The sequence below is a fragment of the Tauraco erythrolophus genome, chromosome Z, assembly GCF_009769465.1.
Source record: "Tauraco erythrolophus isolate bTauEry1 chromosome Z, bTauEry1.pri, whole genome shotgun sequence".
Taxonomy (NCBI): domain Eukaryota; kingdom Metazoa; phylum Chordata; class Aves; order Musophagiformes; family Musophagidae; genus Tauraco; species Tauraco erythrolophus.
Window position 1 is genome coordinate 87,743,433 of NC_141496.1, and position 21,623 is coordinate 87,765,055.

Sequence of the window (21,623 nt, forward strand, 5' to 3'; positions counted from 1 at the left end):
AATGTCAGGGCAGCAAAGATCTAGAGTCGTTCTACTAGAACGCAGGACTGGCCTGATCAATGGAGCCAGAACACAAACTGAAATCCTAGAGTGGCACATGTTAGTCTGTGGAGACAGTTCAAGTTATTCAAAAAGAGGTCTTTTGTTTCCTAAAAAGGCATGATTTCCGGAGAGAAAGGCCATGTAAGTTTATTCACATTAAAACCATCCAGAGAAGTGCAGCTTCTCCCTTAAACAAATATTGGCTTGTTTTATAAAAATATGTATTTTCTATGGTATTTCTGAATATAAATTCAATAATTCCAAAGTTACAATTAAACCAAAAAAAAATACACCAGTATTTCTTCAGATAGTACTTCTGAATCATAAACATATAATTTAAAGATGGTGTTCCTGGAGTAAGTGCATTTTGTTTCTGTTTTATGTTAAAATAAAGACTTGCTTTATTAGTGTAAATGACTAAGTTCTTTGAATTGCTTCATCAGTAAGATTAATTTATTTTCTTTTAATTAGGTCCCTGTGGCTAATATTGGCTAGTACTATTAGCATGTCCTGCACAGAAAGTGGAGCTTAGAGACTTCATACAGACTTCAGTCACATTTACATGCCCACAGCAATGGCATCAAACTGAGTTGTAGACAAGCCATAATTAATGGTATTGAATTATTAACGTCCAAATTCTTTTTGAAATAAGATGAATGTCAGTCCTTTTTAATGATACTGTGATGTGGACAAATGTCACTGAATTTAATAGAGGTAGCTGGTGCCTAAGGACACTTACCTTCTCATTAGCCCTGTTGAGGTCTAAGATCAGGGTATCAACATTCTCCTCCAAGACTGCACAAAGCTCAGACCAAGAGAATCTATCTAGGATGCCTTCTGGTTGTTTTATAAGCACACAGCCTGCTACCAAACGCTGGTATAAGCTATGGAGGAAGGTTAGCTTCTCCTGAGACAAAAAAGAAAAATAAACTGTTTTATCTGAACAGTGTTAGAATCCAAAGAGATGCATCATATGTGTAGTAACAGCAGCTGCACGCAGCTGAAAAAAAGCCCACAAAGCTCATTCTCAAACCTTTTCAAAAGCAATAGTGTTAATATTTGCAGTCATATATATATTAAAGTCAGAATAAGAACACAGGTTTTACAAAATTTGTCTAATTAGACATAGTATATAAAGAAAGCCTGATCCTGCAGTGGTCACAACCACGACCCGATACAGCTAAAAATTTTGATGCTATTAGCAGATGTAACTGAATCACTCATGTTAACACTTTCAGGTACATTCAAATTGTATCCACTTCCAATATCTGCATAGGATACAGAAAACAGTCTGACTGGCTTGGCAGCACAGCATACTGTTTATATAACTATCACTCTAAAGTCTTTAAAAAATTGTTTTTGTGTGGATTATGTACGACTAAATAGATAGACAAAATAGGCTTACCGGTCCATCAGTTAAATCCCACAAGCCATGTCTCATTCATTCACCTACACCCATTTTAGCGAGCAGTACAATAAATTGATGCAAGTTATAAATAAACTTTAGCAATAATAGCATGCAACAGAAATTCCAGCCTTCATCCTTTTAGTACATACATGCAACTTAGCAACTTTGATTAAGACAACAATAGAAAGCTGTACCTCAAAAGCCACAAGAAACAGAGCCTTTATTCGAAGTCAGTAAACCATTTTACAGGTTCCCATCGTTTTCCTGGGGCCTTGGATGAGGCTTCACATCAGGAAATTGTGGATGATCAAGATGGGGAACTATGGTTTTTCTGAGCCCTTTCCGTTACACTTAAGTGCATTTTCTCACATTTGTTTCATGCTATTTTAGGCAATAAAAAAAATTTTAGTTTAATTTAACTTTGTTTCTAGCAGCTATTCTAATTCCCCAAGGAAAATCCAGCGTGCCACCATCGTTACATTTTTGCTTGAACTGTGATAAACCAAGGATGATAATTGTCTATTTGGCATGTAAAAAGGGATCCCAAGACCCAAAACCAATTCACACATGTTGAATGCAACCACAGTGTTGCAGACATGCTGACTTTACAATATAGCCAGGCTTCTAGTTTCCTTCACTTTAATCACTATCTGATGTGTATAACAATTCCAGCTGCTTCATGTGGACATTATTTAAATACCAAGCTGCAAAAGAGGTGGAAAGAATGTTTCCTTTCTACTCAGTTGGCGTCCATGTCCAAATTTGTGGAAGTAATGAGCTCAATATGCACAACAACTATGGTAAAGAATATCTTTGCTATTACTAGCACAGAACCACTTTATTGGGGAGGAAAAAGCAAAAAAACCTAACATCTGTAAATAAATATAGAGATCATAGTTCTGAAATAAGACTTTGTCAAGTAATTCCCATATACAGCACACCACAACAAACAAACAGGTCACAAATAAGAATTTCTAGGTTTTGTGGCATGCAGGCAAAACTACCTCCATTCCCCATTTGCTATCTATCAATTCCCACATGAATCAGTAACTAATAACACATGATGATGATACTATTGCTTGTTCCAACTGTAAAATATTTTTGTTAACTTTCAATTTGAGAGAAATAAAGTAACTGTTGTCCGGAGTACCTCTTTAAATAAACTCAGTTGTTCAAAAATTCAAAATACTGGAAGGGTTAAGCTATTAGTTCTTACAGAGAAGGAAGGAGAACCAATACGTCCTGAGATCTTGTAGATATTAAATACATATTTCAAAATACGTCTCTTAAAATCATATTTTGAGGATAAATCTGTTAAGACTGAGAGTAACCATCTGATGTATGTAAATGTATAAAGTTGAGATTAAGTAAAGACTCTTTTTGACAGTCATCTTGTCTCTGGTAATACCTCCATATCCTTCTGGTAAGCCCTGGTAAGCTTCTGGATTTCATTTTCAGATTCTGTGGCACGTACTTTCTCCTTCTCCCAGCACTGCCGCACATTCTGTAGTTCCATTTCTAAAGTTCCTATTAAAGTCTCTCTGTCTGCATACTTAGCGTGCAGATGATTTAACTCCTTATTGGCATCAGCCAGGTTATCCTGAGCTTCCTGTAGAACAGAGGCACGGAACAGAAAGGCTCGTAAGAATTTTACTCTATAAAATGCTACCATAGTCCAGTGCTCAGCATCTGAGAAAACACATATAGTACACATAGTACACAGTCATATAGTCACACATGTTCAGAAGACTCCAGGCTAAGCTGACTATATCTTGTCAATAATAGAATTTCTAAATTGACAACAGTCCTTCTCCACAGGCTGTAACTAGATGACATTAGAAATGCACCGCAAGAGTTGAAAGTTCCATGATGCAGTGACCTTCGGAATACCCCCTGCCCCCACAACTGAGATGCAGAACACATGGATGAAAGTTACCCTCTGCAGAGTGGAAAGCTCTCAGAGCTGGAGAAAAGATAGGTTATTTTCATAAATAAATCTCCAATCCGTTACAGCTGAGTCAGTAGGCAACACAGACAGCTATTGTTACCCACTATATTCTTTATCTGCATGATAAAAAAATGTGAGGACTTTCTTTGCGGGTTTGATCATGGGAAGAAACTAATAATCAGAAATGGTCATAAACACAATCATTATGTTACCAGTACCAAATCTCACAAAGTAAACAAAGAACTTAATACACTACTCCCCTTTCAGCCAAAAGATTGCTGAGATGGAGTGGACAGATACACATGCTTTCCTCTCCTGCAAGCACTGGACTTCCAGCACTGCTATAGTCCACTCAAGGTCAAACTAAAAGCATTGTTGGTTTTTCCACAAAATCATAGCTGCTTATATAGGAAGCATCATAGGAAAGATACTCCCAAATTCATCAGACAACAACAACAACATTTATTATTCTTAATGAAAATATTAAAATATTAAAGCAATGTTAAATTTCTAACACAAATGTTCCAGACTGGATCTAGTTTTCACTCATATATACAATTTCATTACCAAAAATGTAAAGAGATCAGAAACTGATGTACTGCATAAAAATCAAGACCGTCTGTGTGCAGCAAGCTCAGTTTTCGCATGAAGAATGCATGTATCTGTTGCAATAGGCCACAAAATTTTCAGGTGCCTTACAAAGGTGCTGCGAAAGAAGCAGAAGTCTTAAGTCTCCTGAACGTGAATTAGTAAAGAAAGTGCAGATCAGATGACAGGAGATCATGTGCAAATACCAATTCATATGAAGATTCAATGACTGTTGCAGAAGTATTTGGGACTAAACTGAAGAGATACAGCAACATATCCCCAGCAAAAGAATCTGAGAAACACTGAGAGTAGAGACATTCTATTTTGGCAGTAATATAATACACTGCCAGTTGGGAGATTAAGTTTAACCATGACCTCAGGACTTCCTCACTCCCTTGGCCACCGATGTAACCAGACGGGACATTACGAAAGTGGTATGTCAGCCAAAAACAGACACAAAAAAATTCTTCTTCAGAAACTAAAGAAAAGAGCTTTCAAGTGGTTTTATCAGTTCCCAGGTAGATTTTACTCCAAGAAATTTTGGGCTGCACATTGTATAATTGTTAGGGATGATGCTTCATACATGCACTGACTTGTGTAATAAACAAACAAAACAAAGACAGCTTTAATAAAATGTGCTTTCAGATGAACAGAGGTAATTAAATTATCTTCTTTTCTTGAGAAAAACGGTTAACAGAAAAAAAATTACTGATGCTGATTTCAGTATAAAACAATACTTTGCAAATTGATAAATCTATTTCAAATCACTGCAGAAATGCAATCACTGAAATGACAGTTATGCAGTATAAGGGCGTAACCAGAATAAAACAGCATGCATGGTAAACTATTCTGCTCAACAGAATATAATAATATAGAGACTTACTCTGATAAGAAAAGATGATACTTTAAATCTGGAAACATATTTTTTGCAGAACTTCAAATTTTATGTAAAGTTCATGAAACCATACCTTAAGGTCTTGACTTAAAGTACACGTTTTCTCTTTGGATATTTCAAGTTCTTTTGTCATCTCTTCACACAAAGCCTTCATTTTCCCAAGCTGTGAAAAACAAGGAGGTCAAACAGGCTTTTACAGGGAAGGCGCATAATCACTTGAATATAAAGGAAAAATTTTGTTTATAAACATAAAAAAAAAATTGTTCCAAATTCTTTTGACTATATTTGTAGTCCATACAATCTAAATGATGTGCCATTACAAAAGCACTAAATAACTCTTTTATAACAATTTAAGATAAATAGCAGTGGCAGAATCCGAAACTGAGTCCACTATTAACTTCCCCATCAACTCTCAACGTATCTGACAATAACACAGACTTTAAAACGCATTAATAAGTTCACATTATGACTGAGGAGTGGTTTGAGAAAACAAGTTTTCAACATCAGTGGTCATTTGCAGAAACTGTCGAGCTATGAGCATGGTCTCCACTTTTTACTGAGCGCTGGACAGTCACTTCCCTACCCATAAAAAGCAGCGACATTCCCAAGAGGCACGGTGACTACTGAACTGTTTGAGGTGTTACAAGCAACCACATTAGAGGTAGCTCATGACCATAATGTGTACTAGCTTTGGTTTCCACTTTCAAAAAAAGATTAACAACACGTTAATAGAATTTGTATCTTCGGTTACGTGATGATGAGGTTAGCAATATAAATGGCTGAAAGAAGGCATCGAACAGGGATGTGTTACAGTGCAGGTTGCTGCCAGCACTTGATCATTAAGGAGCAGCTCAGAAGTAAAATATCCCATTTACAAAATTTACAAACTACTTTGGAAATCATATTTTTGTTAGATCTCACACCAGGAGACGTGGCAGAACCCTTAGAAATAATTACAGTAAATTACAGAACGTTCCACTTTTTGTTGGTTTACTAGCCTTCTCTCTCTCCTCCAAAATATTCCAGCCTTTGGACTATACAGAAAGTCAAAAGCTTGTTACCTGTCAAAAAAAACCCACCACTTATACATTTTTCAGTCACACAAATGAACTAGATTGTTTAATCTAATATTTAACACAGTAATTTAAAGGTGACACGACACGTTTACCAGCATTAATTCATGCATACGTACAGGTGTACACATATATTAACAACTCCATCAATATGTGGGGTCTTGCAGAAAAATCTCTCTGTAAAAGGAACCACTACATAATTACTCAAAACTAAACTCTTACTGCTGCGTATTAAAACATTCTGGTTTTATTGCACAGTGCCCTTCATAGTCCCTTTGTGCATTATTGTATTATTAAAAAGTTTTATTACTAAACATATCTAATATATAAAAAGCCAAAAGCAGTGCTATCCATGGGGGCGGGGGTAATCAAGAAGGACGGAGCACTGCCCTTTCCATGCACCATGAAGGTGCTCGGTGATCTCTGGCTCCATATGACAACTTCAGGGTCAGTCACACGCAGTCCTACTGGGAAGTCTTGTGGCAGGTCATCAGTTGGTCCTGCTCTGCTTGCGATTTATTTTCCTTGACAGTTCATCCTTCTTTCTGTCAGAACACTCTCTTTGCTTTCTTAGCAGCCACCCCCTTGGTCTCCCCACTGCTGTCTCTGGCACAGTTTCACAACAAAGCACATCACTAAGCCAAAGCCTGCTGAGTCGACTTTTCAACTGTGCTGCCTATCACGTGGCATTCCTCCTCCTAAATAACAATTCGCTGTGGGTAATATGTTCCTAGTTACTCTGCAGCTTCCAGACTTGGGTCTCAGAAGAGTTCCATAATGACTGTACACATCAGTTCTCTTATCTCACTGGGAGAGACCTAACAGTGCTTGCTGTTCACAAAAGTATAATTGTTTCCATGGTCACTTATTTTTGCGCCCGTTGAACAAACTCAAAGGTCTTGCGGGAGACCATTCTTTTCCTGATAAAAGGGGCAAAGGCGATACACTTTTCTTCTGGTTGTTTTGGTTGGGTTTTTTTCTGTTTTTTTAAACGTTGTGAGTGACTAGCTAGGCTATGCATTTGTCAAAAAACAAACTTAGAAATGAAAAAAGAGTACTGGTATTTTTACAATCTTAGCACACCTTGCCTTTCTGTATTTGCCAATTTTATCCAAAGATAAGCTAATTACAAGTTTGTACAGAAAGCTGTAACAGTGCACTTAAGTTCTCTCTACAGCCTTTAAAGCCACAAATTCATAAAACATTTACACTCAAGAGGATTAATTTAATCACATTAGCAATACACATGAGAAAATAAATGCAAGATTGGGACTTTTCAGTCAGTGAAATAAAAGGCCAGTAGGAGTACAGGGAAAACATTTGATTTTTCTGAAAGGCAAGGCTTGCCAAAGTGAAATATTTCCATTATTGTCTTAGATAACTTAAAGTATTGTCGTGGTCTTATTTTACCTAAAAAAAACCCTCAAAATAGCACCTAAAGATATTTCATCATAAACACATTCATCTCAAAATTATGCCACTCTTTAAACGCAGAAGGGCATGCATATTTACATAACTGATACCAATGACTGGTGAGGCTCAATGTGTTGCATACTTAGAAATATAGTGGTGTACACTGCCCAACTCAAACCATCATATTTTAACTAAAATATGAGGTATGAATGGCTCATTTTCCTGAATGTTTATTGAAAATAACAACCCCAACAGGTTTAATAAGAAAACGAAACAAAATTAAACTAAAAAGGAGGGAAAAAAAAACAAACACAAACAAAAACTCTTCTCCCTGTCCTCCCAAATCTAAGTGAAACTTCACTGTAGGGCAAGCTTAGAGAAACAGCAGTGACAGAGATTATTTCTTTGGGTATACTTGAAGCTGTCAACTCAACATTCCCACTCTTTTGACCTTTCTTACAAGCAAAGCATATGTACTGCTGCAGGCTGAAGGCAATACATATAGAGCCAAACAGTGCAAGTGTTACCTCATTAGACGTATCTTCCAGCTCGTTCTGGTAAGCTGTCAAGGTACACCTCAAAGTCTCAAGGACAGAGAGGCTCAGAGGTTTATCTTTGTCCTTACAAACGCCTGAAGAAAAATACAGAATGAAAATTAAGCCTTAAAGCCAGAGAGAAAAAAATACTCGCCCTGGCTGAGAGGTATTAAAATTAGTTAGGGCTTCAGTGACAGTACGAAACACTGAACAGCAGCCTTGTTTGCTACAAGAGATGCAGCTGAAGAGCCATACTTTCACAGCAAATACAGCTGAAAGACATTTGTATAAAAGCTTTAATATGAGATACAGAACTGTAAATTCTGGATTACATTTCTACCTAATGTATTTGGTATGCAGTCTCACATATAATTTCTACTGTGGTCAAGTCTGTGTCATTCCGTCAGACCAGCCAACTTGAAAACCACACAATAACACACTTTGAAAAACATGTTGCCTGAAAATCAAGTATGTTACACTTTTCCTGACATTATTTTGCTGTTGTGACTAAGCATGCATATTATAATATAGTACTTCATTTACTCAAAGCTTTACCGAGCCAAAGATCACATGACTATGTTATGCTTGGAGAGGTCTTAAAAACCTTTTATAATGATCTTGAATTTCATTCCAAAGGAAATAATAAAAAAAATTTATTATCTGTCTGCAGAGTCCTACATAACGTTTCAATTATAAATCTTAAAGCTGATATATCCATTATATACACACTACACTTATTTATTAAACCTTTAGACGGAGACTTCTGATCTGTTTGCCTTAATTAGGGACATATGAACAAGTTTGAGCATTCCAAAGCCCGTAATAGAATGTGCTAAGAAAGCAAAACAACACTGTATTGATCAAGAGCTCACAAGGTGTCAGCTGATATTAAATTTCCAAGAACAAACTATTCATTTTTTTCCCCTCGTGTTACAGCAAAATACCAGGTTATTGACAGATTCTTCTTCTCAGCATTATTTATATTAGTGTGCAGCATTTATAAACTTATTTTGTAACAAATTATAGTATCATCTTTTCCACGAGTCTTAACGTGTTCTATAAGCAAAACTAACTTTACCAATGCTAATAACAACCTTGTTTTGCAAAAGAAGTGAATGAATCTGTGGCATTCATAGTCCAGAGTGCCTAAACAATCGTAACTCCCAGCAGAACTCATCGATGATACAGGTGTTTATCACCTCTGAAAGGTCAGTGTCACTAAGCAATTTAACTAGGGTGGCTCAAAGTCAAATCTGATACTAAGCTCTAAGCCTTTTTTTTCCCTCTCCATAAAACTTTGACAGCTAGAGGAAGTGCGCTTACAGACTGACAGGTTGCAGTTTAAGAATCGTATGGTTAGCATTATCTAATAAGCATTATATTCTACTCAAAGCATTATACAAAAATGATAGATTTGTCCTGTAGGCTATACACAATGCACCAATGGTAGTCAGTGGAAAACTTACACGTATGCACAAGTTGGAAAGAACTGCCAACAGCTGTTCTGAAAATGTTTTCAATTAATTACCCTCTTCTCTCCCAATCCTTTGCTAATACCATAAAGCATAGAATACTGCTCAGATTGCCAACTGCTACTGTCAAAGTCACACCTAGCCAAGCTAACGCATGCTTGCAAGACTGCTTTCAGTAACAGAAGCAAGATCTGCTCTGCAGCACACAAGTGAATTTAAAAAGAACGCACGTTCCAGTGACAGACTTCTGCTCTGTCTTACCAGCCACTCCAGTGGACAGCTATTTACCAGTTTCTAAAGGTCTACAGAGTCAGTGAAACCAAAGACTTCAGTGCCCTTAACCAAATCTGAGTCCTAGAGATGACTCAAAGAGCTATGTTACACTTAGAATCAACCCAAGAAGAAATCGTAATATCTGGCCTTTTGTGAGAAATTTAGACTTTAGAAAGAGACTAATAACACCTTACTGTCAATTTTATCACTTAACCACAGCTATAGTTAAGGATGCACATTGTAGGAATATTTTGCAGTGAGCTTGTTGCGCAGAAAAAAGAAAGTACTATTCTTCCATACTTCTAGCTCTAGAGAAGTTGTAACTCACAATTCTCATTCATTTCAAAATAATACCTAATAAGTCAAACTACAGGTTGTCTTCCATCCCATAGTTTTAATCAAGATGTCTAAATAACTTATCTTCATTTCTGAAGTTCCAACCCGTAATGCTGTCACTGAAACATGCCTCTGAACTATCTTGATTTACATCATGTTTGCCAAAACCAGACTTTCGCCAGTAAACTTTCCATGCTGGCATTCCTTGCCTCTGCTGCAACCCTGTTCCCTAGGCAGCCCAGTCTGCTGACAGAAATGCCAGATTCCACCTTCCTGCACTAGCTGAGAACAAGCCTACGGCTCTAATACAGGCCAAACATTGTCTGTCTTCATACAACCATGCAGGAGACAGGCAACATAATCCAAACAGCACTCTCTTGTTGGAGAGCCCCTACGTCAGAAATGAGAGGGAGAAAAAACAACAACAACAAAAAAACAACACCCCCAATACTTGAAGCATTTGCCCAGTATCACCGAAGAGTTTGGCAGAAGAATTTTGAGAAAATGCTAGGTTCAGCAGGAGTTTGACAGGACTTTTACAAGTGAGTAAACTCTTAGACCGTCTGCTTCAGACTTTGTGCTAACAGTGCTGGGCCTGGTTAGGATTGAGTTAATTTTCTTCCTAGCAGCTCATATAGTGCTGTGTTTTGGATTTTTTAGCAAAAGAGTACCAGTGGCCAGCGTTAAACGATGACACTAACTCAAAGCAGCTAACACTCTTAGCACTTCACACACAGTTCACTTTTTTCCACATTACTACAGCCACAATTATTTTTTTTTTCCTGAAAAGAAGACAAACTTACCTGAGCACAAACCCTGTTGCCGAGTAACTGCAAAATATGATAAACTGAACAGGGACAAACTGCAATAATGCACATTGCCCAATGAGAATAACAATGCTGTGGAAAATTTATAAAGGTCACTTAAAAAGGAGAAGATACGGATTTACGCTTGTTATTTTGGAATGTATAAAGAAAAAGTAACTTTTTAAAATATATAGTGTTTTAATCTTAAAAAGTCTTCTCCTCTTTTTCTTGTATAGCCAAATAATCACAGCCCAATCAGCACCTAAATGAAGGGGCAGCATCTTTAATATTGACAGATTTTTAAGTAGATCTCTCAACGAATTGTGTTGAAAGTTAAAAACAAAAACAAGACAGACAGACTGCCCAGCCAGCTGTGGTTCATGTAGCCCCTCATTTGCTAATCAGAGTACAAAGACTTATTTGATATTTTCACCTTTATTGGCATCTAGGCATTCCCACTTAAAATACGATTACATTAAACTTTTTTTTTTAATTGAAAGAAATACTTACATAAGAAATCCCTAAGTACAACACATTAAGGCAATAGCTTTAAAAACTTAAGTTTCACACTTAGAAGCATAGTAAACATGTAGAACAAATGTCTTAGTCAATGTCCATTTTAATATTTGCTGTAAAGACTCAATCCACAGCAGAGCTAAATTTGACTTTCTGCCTCAACAGAGCCTCTGCAGAGATGCTGAAGCTTAAAAAAAAAATCTCTCTACATAAGATCTTTCAAAGTTTACCTTACACAAAGCAAATTAATACTGAAGTTACTGTTACTGAATCTATAATATTATAGAAACAGGTCAAAGCTGTTCTCTGCAAGGTTTACCACTAGGGAGAACAGAAAACCTACCCAAAAGACAATTACTGTTTTGGAAACTGCACTTTGGCAGCAGCATCCAGCTCCCCCCAGAATTGCTGAAGCCCCTCTGGGTATGTGGAACTTTGAAAGACTGAGGAAAACATACAGTTCAGAAGAGCTTTTCAGTCTGACATATCTACAGTAAACCTACAGGTATTACCCACAGGAATTACTTTTATAATTACAAAATAAAACTGCTGCCAGTTCCCTAATAAAAAATCATACAGCACATGTGAGCAAATCAATGCGTCACAGATTCAAGGATAGGCTCTTATGGACAACAGAAATCTCAAGAAGTTCCTTTATTCAATTTTAACAGTACTAATCCGTTCAAAAAAATAATCTTTTTGTGAAGATACAACAAAAAAAAAAGTATCTTCAAGGTGTTATACAGCCCATTTATGTCTCCTGTTGCTAAAAAGTATAGACACGTATCATCACAATTTATATAAAATAAAGCCATTTGCGCTCTAAGCAACATTTTGCCTGTTTTCTTCCAGTTTACTTGTACTGTAAGTTGAAAAGTTTGTGTCTAGTATGTGTTTTTCTAACAGGAACCACATAGAGAAAACTTTAACAGATAGCTTCAAATGAAGATTTTGAAGAGTACTGTTTTCACCTTTATAAAAATTGCTAGCTTTGATGTTAAAGTTCAGCTTATGTTAGCCACTATTTCAAACACTTAAGCAGGCAGCAGTTCGTTGAGCTGATACAAGAATTACAAGTACAGCTAGCCAGCAGAGTGACAACCACTGACTTACAATTAATTTTAATGAAAACAGAGGAATATTTGTTCTGTATTAGATCAAATAAATGCAATATAGTACTAGTTCACAATCAACAGTAAAAAGTATTGTGTTGTATCATGTGTCCTACACAACCTTTGTGAATATATGACCTTTAAGTTGCTGAAGGTTGCCTCAGAATTTGGCTCAGTTCAGGCAAAACATCTGTTCCCTTTGCAGGTATACTGTAAGGACTTTTTTCTCAGTTGGATTTAGAGCACAGCAAGTGAGCCCTTTTCTGACCGATCATATACACCCCAGCATTTGTAAATCAAGCTCTGGGCTGACAACAGCAGGTCCACATTCCGTCACCCTTTCTCAGCTAGCAAGGCCATTTGACTGCTGTGAGAACTGCTCTTATCATGTCATCAAATCAAAGCATGTTGAGAAGAGGGAATGCAAGAGGCATCTGCAGAATTCCCACAATGTAGTGACTTTGGAACATTGACAGATGCATCTGTCATTTTATACCTTCAACTAACCTGCTGTCCGCTGACCTGACATAGCAAAGCTGTCCAAGAGTAACTCCAGCTCTCTCATGTTGTTTTCATACGTCTCTGTTAGAAAGACCTGGTGTTTCTTGGCCTTTATTTGACAGGAGATACAGACAAGACAAGAGGAGGGAAAAAAGAAAACCATTAAAACAGTAAACAGAAGAAATACAGATCACAATGGTATTTTTCTTCTCCTTTAACTTTAAATTCCTTCTATATTTGTTATTACTACTTTTCTTGAGCCAAGAGATCTAACACGACATCATAAATAAGTAACACAGAACCCTGAAACACAGTTAAAATAGAACTAAAAGCAAAAGAAAAATAAAACATGGTTGTGCTAAAACCTAGTCTTCATCTTCTCCTTAATTTCCTATTGTAAAATATCTTAAAGAACATTAATTAACTGCTGCCCACCTATACAAGCAATGAAATCTATTGTTACACCCTACAAGGGCATCCAGAAAGACACCAAACTACTGGCAGACAAGCTAGAAATTCATGATTTGGCACTCAGTCAAATCCCACACCTATTCTCATTGCAAACCTGCCTACTTTAATTGTTAGTATCTTCCATGCTTGATAGTGATTTCTTCAATATCAAAATCTCCTCCTTATGCATGGAATACAAAGAAGCAGAGTCCTTCAGCTCCTATCATGGAATTTTCTTAAATAAAGCTGTTCACTAAGTGCAGCCTATTGTTCAAATCAAGACACCAGCTTTATTCTGAAGGTAGAAAGGCATTACAGCAGATTTTTTAATCACTACAGTAGAAAGACTATATCATATCATTCCTTTAATTTATACATGATATTAAAACTTGCAGTTTTCTAAGACATGCACCTGTAATTCCAGGCAAGACCAAGGTCCTCTTGGACATACAACTTCTCAAAGAAATGCACAATTTTAGCAGCTAACTGACAAAATGTAATACATCTCACCAGTTTGGGGGGGGGGGGGGGAAACAACCACAAAGCAAAAAAAACCAAAACAATCCTTCCTCCCCAAATCAAGAGGAAGCTAGATTTAAATAACTTCACTATTTTCTTATGACAAAGGTCATGCTCAAAGATGTATTATTACTTTTAATTACTCAATTTACTTTTATTCTAAGTTCTAACATTTATTTGAGTAATTTCCATTTCTACTTGGTGATGGAAGGTTACCCTTCTTACACTGAGAAAAACCCTACAGTTTTCTATAATATCTATGAACTATTGCTTTAGTTATGCTTCACTGCATGTGTAAGGATCCAGTCAATGTTCTCAAGTGAGGGAAACATCCTCCCCAGGAAAACTGCTACGTACTGATAGCATATAACTGTCAGGCTAAAAATCCAAGAAATGCTTTAAATTCTCTGCAGTGTTCTTCACTATTCAGTTTAAATATTTTATAAATTTGCTTTACTCTTTCAATTTTAATTATATGTTCTGTATATCAACTAATATATTATTCATATGTGTATTTCAATGTTAGGTCCCCTGCAGCGTTTACACGCCTTTCCTTGTGTGAAAGTTTGTACTACATTTCATAAAGCATTTCCAAGCCATTTCTATACATTCAAAACTAAGTCTTAATTCTTACTCTATAAAATTATCTATATAAATAGAGCTTATAATTGCTGAGCGCCAGTAAAAATATTTTATGGGATGCAAACACATTAAAATACTTTACTCTCATGTACTGATATAATCTCAAAGACCTCACATATTACAAATAAGAAGATATAACAATGTGATCAGCATCACAATAAAACAAATAATCTTTTTACATTAACCACTCCAGCACAGACAAGGTCAGACTAAATCTTTACAGAAAAACCTTTTCCCATGGAAAAGTCAAATGTGAAATTTTTTTTCAACCTCCTCATCCAATTTTTTCCTTTGGTTTAGTTAATTTACCATAACTTAGTCAGTATATTCCAATCTGTTCAGTCTTCGCCCCTTCTCTGTGCTTTATTTGCTAACTGCATCTACACTCCCTAAGCCAATTTTAGGCTCTTTTTCAACAGCAATAAAGATCAAAAGGAAATTCCTTAGACTAGCCAGCTTCTCTACACTTCAGCTGCAAAGTATTTAGTATCTTTCATTTCTGACTCCCATTTTCAATCCCTGTCCCCATTATCAGAAATTGAAGAAAAATACTGTAAATTACAGTGCTGGAAATCCAGGCACAGGTTAAGAGTCCAAAAGGGTCTGAACATATCGATCAAATTTCTTATGTCTAACTGACAGGTATCTAATACGAAGTCATAAAATCATGAAATAATTTAAGCTGACAGGATCTCTGGAGGTCATCTGGTCCCACTCCCCACTCAAAGCAGGGCCACGCTTGAAGTCAGGTTAGGTTGCTCAGAGCCTGGACCAGTCAAGTTTTGAGTATTCTCAGGGATGGAGTTTCAACAACCCCTCCTGGCAACCTGCTCCAATATCTCATAGTCCTCACTGTGAAGTTTTTCCCCCCCCTCTTACAGGTAATTAGAATTTCCCTTTCTAAAACTTCTGTTTTCTTTCATACTTTCACTGCACAGTTCTAAGGAGAACGTAGCTCCATCTTCTCCATAAGCACCCATTTGATAGCTCACGGCAGCAGCTATAACTCCCTTGTTTTCCTTTCCTTCAGTCTGAACAAACACAGCAAATACACATCATTATTTTGAAAAGGAAAATGGAGTCCACGAGCGTAGAAGTCAAACGTAATCAACTGTAGCTGCTGAAAGGTATCTTTTGCCAGATCCAGCTATTCCAGGAGATGAGATTAACTCCCTCTCAGCAACTCCATCCATCAACATATTTGAGCTAGGGGTGCCATTCCTGTAGAACTACTGGAAAGGTACTGGTGTGAGTGTTCCCTAGATTAGTTCAAAATGGAAATCGGGTGACAAAGTGCTAAAGCCTCTACTTAAAGAGAGTTTGCTTTCCAGACGACATCAGTAGAAACAAGTGAAAGAACACTTGTAAAGTAAGCCTTCTGCTGACTTTGCTTGACTTCCTGCACATTGGGATGGACCATCCTTGACCTTGGAGGTGATCCCTGAAATGATCTTGAAAATCAAAGGCAGCAGAAAACCTGTACAGATGCACAAGAGGCTCGTGACTAAATTCAAATGCTAATAGGAAGCATAAAGGAAATGGAAACAGGCACAGGTGACCTGGAAAAAATATAGAGACATTGTCCAAGCATGGAAGAATATGCTCAGGAAAGCCAAAATCTACCTGAAATTGAATCTGGCAAGGGACATGAAGGGCAACAGGAAAGGCGTTCTGAAGTACATCAGCAGTAAAAGGAAGACTAGGCAAAACGTGGGCCTGCTGCTGAATAGGGCAGGGGATTTGGTGACTAGGGTGCAGAAAAAGCCTTCTCAATGCCTTTTTCACCTCAGTCTTTACTGGTAGAATCTGCTTTCAGGAATCCCAGTTCCCTGAGACCAGTGGTAAAGTCTTCTTGTGAAGCTTGCATGAACACTTCAGAACTTAAAATCCTCAAAATATATTAGGAGCATTTCTTATACCCCCCAAACACAATTCTCTCCCTCACGAAATCTTCAGAATAGGAGGCTAGAGAGCAAACAATATTGGAGCAAAGTCATACTTTCTGAACACAGAATATATGCTGAATTGCAGCATATACAATACTTCCCCAAGTCAAACTTCACATCCTTAAGAAGGCTCCCATTATCACAAAACATCCCTTGAGGACAAAAGAATATTTGGTAGAAAAATGTGTTTGGCAACATATTTACTTAACCATCCACTTATAACACAACGGCACTTTTAAAGAAATTTAATAGAAGCCAAGTATTTTTCATTACAACTCCTGGAGGTTCCAACCAGGGGAAAACCTTTTTTCCAAATGCTTTGTATCCTTAACTGTAAAGATAGCCAGAATTGTTAGGAAAACCTACTATTTATAAGAACTATTCCACCCACTATCAGAATTATGCTAATCTTCCAGAAGTAGGGTATTTGCATTTATTTGAGTAATCCCCTACTACCCTGGTTGCAGAGATATTTTCCTTAACTACCAGTACTCAATATTGGTGTCAATCCATCACCTGTTCCAGGACAGAAATAAAGTCCATTGATTTTTCGGCACTTTCCAAAAGCCGCCACAAAATAAAAAAATCAAAACAAAACCAAACCCTCACTGAAAATCTCCTTCCTTAGGCTACTATTTATTTTCACTCAAGTTATCTAACTATTAAACACTCATAAGAGTTTCTTTATTTTCTTATATTAGCTAGAACTTTCCAAAGATCTTGCCAATAAGGGGTCTTCAAAAAGTGTCTAGCCACATGCAAATTAAATACAATTTCTCAAGAAATTTAGTGTCTCAGGTTTAATTATCTGAAATAAAATTAATCAAAAATGCTCAAGTTGTATATGGAACTATTTTAGTCCCCTAAAGAGACATTTGTAAAAACCTTTTGGTGGGAGGGAACGTTATGAAGTATCCCTTTGGTTTTTCAGGTTTGTTTTTTTTTTTAGTGAGAAAAAGATTTTCGAGAACTGGCAACTTTGAAACCATTTTTTACATGCCTGTCTTCAAGCACTGGGACATCACAGTTAGAGTGACCTCTCCACTTTCAGAATAAATTAGAAAATCGGTTTCTTTGTAGAAGATCATTTAAGCATATGCTTCAGACTGACTGGTCTTCTTAAATTAGGACGATAACAGAAGTAGCATCTGAGTAGGAGCACTCCACCTCTGAATTAAGGCAATCAAAGCACGAATCAAGATAACATTTAACAATTCTTAGCACAAAATTAATGAAGACTGTGTCTCAGTTTTTTTAAAATGAAAGAAAAAGTCCTGTTCACAATAAATCACCAAGATGAGATTTAGGTCTTTGCCACCGAGTAGCAGACTCCACTCCACAGAATTTGAAGAACAGAATTATAATCTTCAGGGTGCTTCCTTGTCAGCTCAGTCAATACTTCAGTCACTTCTGTAAAGAACATCGGTTAATGCTTGTGTCCAGGAAGGAGATTTTGAAACGTTTCTGCTCTGACTTTCTTCTTACGGCCATATACAAGACAATTACAGACAGTCAAGATGCTGCATGCATGGCTGTATGAGAAAGACTTTAATGCCACACAGAAACAGACAGCCTCTGAGTGTCATCTATCACACTACTTGTACACTGACTATGCTACTCCTGATAGTATCTATACAAAGCGGAGGAAATGAATACACAGTTCTTCCAAATTAAAGGAATTTATACTATAATACACTATTTTTAATGACTTCAATTTCCTAATATGCATTCTGGTGAATAGGCAAGTTCCCCAAATTTCAATATACATTTCTCACATAATAAAGGCTCAATGTCTCCCACTTGTCTGGTAGTAAGAACTAAAGACCATCCACTACTAGGCACACAGAAATGTAAATATCCTGAGTAACTTTCAAAACTATTAAAGACATCTCTTATTCCACAGAGCAGGAATACAGCTGGGGCAGTTTGAATTTAAAACAAGTTTCGAATCACAATGGCCATTCTTCCAAACTCCTATTCTTCAAGACAAAAATTTTTAAAAACCCTAGGTGGAAATAATGACAAGCTTGAGACCAATTTTCTCAGAAAAAACATAATGGAAATCTTGAGAGCCTGCTCACGCTGAACATTCATAAGCAGTTTCGTTTGATACCAACAGATCCTATCCCATTTGATCCATGCAAATTTCTGGTAAACTTCTGCCACATGCTGATATTTAAAATTAAAAGCAGGATAACTACTTTACTATACATTCAACTGAGCCATAAAAAAATAAAAATCTTCTTTTTCATACAAAGTTTCCAAAGAATGTATTTTGTCCCTGCATAAGTCTGCTTATCTAAAAACAAGGAGCCCTCACTACTTATATTTCCCAAATATTTTACAAACAAAAACATTATCTTCTATTAGAGCAGAACAGTGAGAAGCCAATATAAGATTATCAGACTGGAGTGGAAAGGACATATTCAGGATGTCTAATGACAGTACAAAACATAAGAAAGTAATTACTAGATCAAGAAAGCAGTAGGGGGAAGTGAAGGGAAGAGAACACACTGACATTTCTACACAATTTCAGTATGGGTATAGGGAAGCCTAACAACAGCTAAAGAAACGTTATCCATACTTAGTTTCTACTAGAGGAGTCTTCTTTTTCATTTTGGGAAGAAAAATAACAAAAAGCTGTCCAAACTGAGTAAACAAGACCACACACAGGCACTCCTGCTTCCCAAACAAATATAAAAGTCTTAAGGAAAAATACAAAGCCATCCAAAGTGATAAAAACGTAATCCCATAGGGGACCACTAATACAACTCTTCAGAAAATGAGTATTTTTATTACCTGTTCAAGACAGTCTTGTGGTTTGAAATCACTCCAGTACAACAATTAAAACAACTGGCTCTAGGAACAAGACAGTTCTTTTAACCTAGACAATCTATTCTGCTTTTTACCTTTCAGTAATGTGATGTTCATTTTGAGTACACCACTTAATACTGTCGCCATTTCCAGAGAATTTGATCATGAACAGAATTTTGTCCTGAATTCTTGTCAGGTATAACATACATTTTACTAAGGAACACAAAACAAAAAGGAAAACTATCGCAGCGATACCTAACAAGCAGTCAAGGTTGCTAGTAGAAATTTTTCAGCTCAGAATGGTATTTTTAATTAATAAATAGCAATCATTACTGACTGTAGTTAGGGCAGACAGTTGCTTTTGTCTCTTCATATTCCTTTGCGTCCAGTAAGATGACTTTTTCACAGTAACTACGCCATCGAATGACTTTTAATACACAAATGCTTGCATGGAAGAAGCTGTGATTTGCCCAGAAGGAAGAGGGGGTTTTGATTTGAGTTTTCTTCAATTTATTAGTTATCAGTCTGTCTGGGAAGTGGATAACAGTAAGACAAGGTATGGAACAACATCAAGTGAACAGAAGACACCAACATGTCTGAAGATCCTCTGAGGTGGGTCCTCTGCTCCTGCTCACTCATCAGCACAACACTTCTCAGCAGCACAGAACAGATCACATATACTGTCATGGTTTGATGTGGAGGGGGGAGTGGTTCTGGTGGCAGGAGAGGGGTTTTGCTCCCTGCGACCTCCCCGGTCTTGGAACCGGGTTAGGCTTAGTTCCGGCCACCAGATCAGACTGCCATCCCCCTCGGGGTTGAGCCAATAGGGCGCCTCTGCGAATTGCCCTATTTAAGTCAGGACAAGGGAACCGGAAAAGGTGCTTTGCCCAGGATCAAGAAGAGAAGGGAGGAGGGCACTGCCCCCGCTCCCTGGCTCCCGGCCAGGCGGCTGCCTGCGTCGGGCCGGCGCCGCCCACGGAGAATGGCGGCGGCGGAGCCGGCTGGGGAACTCGGGGGCACCCCACTCCCAGGGTGCCCACTGGGCTGAGTTCACCTGGAGAGGACTGAGATCTGAGAGAAACAGCCGCATCGACAGCAGGTCAGTGAGGATGGAGCGGGAGGAGGTGCCGGAGCCGAGTTTCCCCTGCGGCTGGTGGTGAGATGGCAGGCGGCCCCCCTGCAACCAGGACGGCCTCGGTGGAGCAGAGACCCACTCGCAGCCCGTGGGGAGAAGATGCCTGAGCCTGAGGATGGTCGTGTTGGGGTGCACGACGAGGCAGAGAGGCATCTGGAGTCTGCGTGACGACCCACGCCGGAGCGAGTGGCTACAGCTCCCTAAGTACCCGAGACTGTGGTAAAGCCCACACCGGAGCAATCCGTGGGGAAGGATTGTTTCCAGTGGGCTGGACTCACGCTGGAGAAGTTTGTGGATTTTTCCTCGTGGGTAAGGGATCCATTGGAGCAGGGGAAAAGGGTGTAAGGACTCCTCCTTTAAGAAAGAAGCAGCAGTAACAGCACGGAATGAACTGACCTGCACTCCCCCAGTCCCTGCTCCCTGTGCTGCTGGGGGGAGGAGGTAGAGCCGGGAGGAAAAGGAGGGGGCGGGGGGAAGGTGTCAGTTTTAAGATCTGGTTTTGTTTCTTTCTGTCCTCTCAAGTAATCGGTTTTTGTTTCCCTTTGTCCTTCTAAGTAATCATTAATAAACTGTTTTGCTTTGAGAAAAGCTCTGCCTGTTTTGCCCAGGACCATGGTTGGTGGGTGCTCCCTCTGTTCTTGTCTCAACCCTCAGTCCCTTTGGTTTTTTTTCTCTCCTCTCTACTTTACTGGAGAAGGAGAGACTGTGTGAGTTTTAGTTGCTGGATCAGCCTAAAACCACTACATATACCTTCCATTCTCACAGCTCCAAAAGAGGAGAAACTTGCAATCCAGTATCATAAAGAGTTTACATTGGCTAAGTATAGAAATACTGCAAATACTACCACGCAACAGAAGGAGAGAAGGTTTTCTAGATATCTTAACGTCTTTGCTTTGTCCCTGCTGCTATGCAACAAGATGGCGAAATTGTTTTTCAAAGTTGAAGTGGGTAGAGACAGTGGGAAGGCCCCAACTGGTCTTTTAAAAGGAAAAAAGACTTCAGAAAGTAATTCAGCAAAATACATCCAACATGCCAAATCCACATCAAAATGAAAAAAAAAAACCTCTGCTTTGTCACTTTCAAACAAGTAATTTTCAAGGAATTTTTACAGTCAAATGCTTGCACTAAACCAAAATGTTATGTGGAATAGATATAAACAAACCTACAATGGTAGCTAATAAAGCTTGGAGAAGAAAAA

General features: G+C 38.0%; 1 protein-coding gene across 6 annotated transcripts in view; it reads right to left on the minus strand.

The window, feature by feature from the left end:
- Positions 1–21,623, minus strand: part of CCDC171 (coiled-coil domain containing 171) — a 156,089-nt gene that overhangs the window by 92,968 nt on the left and 41,498 nt on the right. For 5 of the 6 annotated variants that reach the window (XM_086629576.1, XM_086629582.1, XM_086629577.1 and 2 more), the window contains 5 exons: positions 12,926–13,028; positions 7,895–7,998; positions 4,955–5,044; positions 2,859–3,059; positions 782–949 (listed from right to left, as the gene is read on the minus strand). In XM_086629576.1, coding sequence (XP_086485702.1) covers positions 782–949; positions 2,859–3,059; positions 4,955–5,044; positions 7,895–7,998; positions 12,926–13,028 — 666 coding nt within the window. The remainder of the gene's footprint in view (positions 1–781; positions 950–2,858; positions 3,060–4,954; positions 5,045–7,894; positions 7,999–12,925; positions 13,029–21,623) is intronic. The other variant, XM_086629580.1, reaches the window with a different exon arrangement.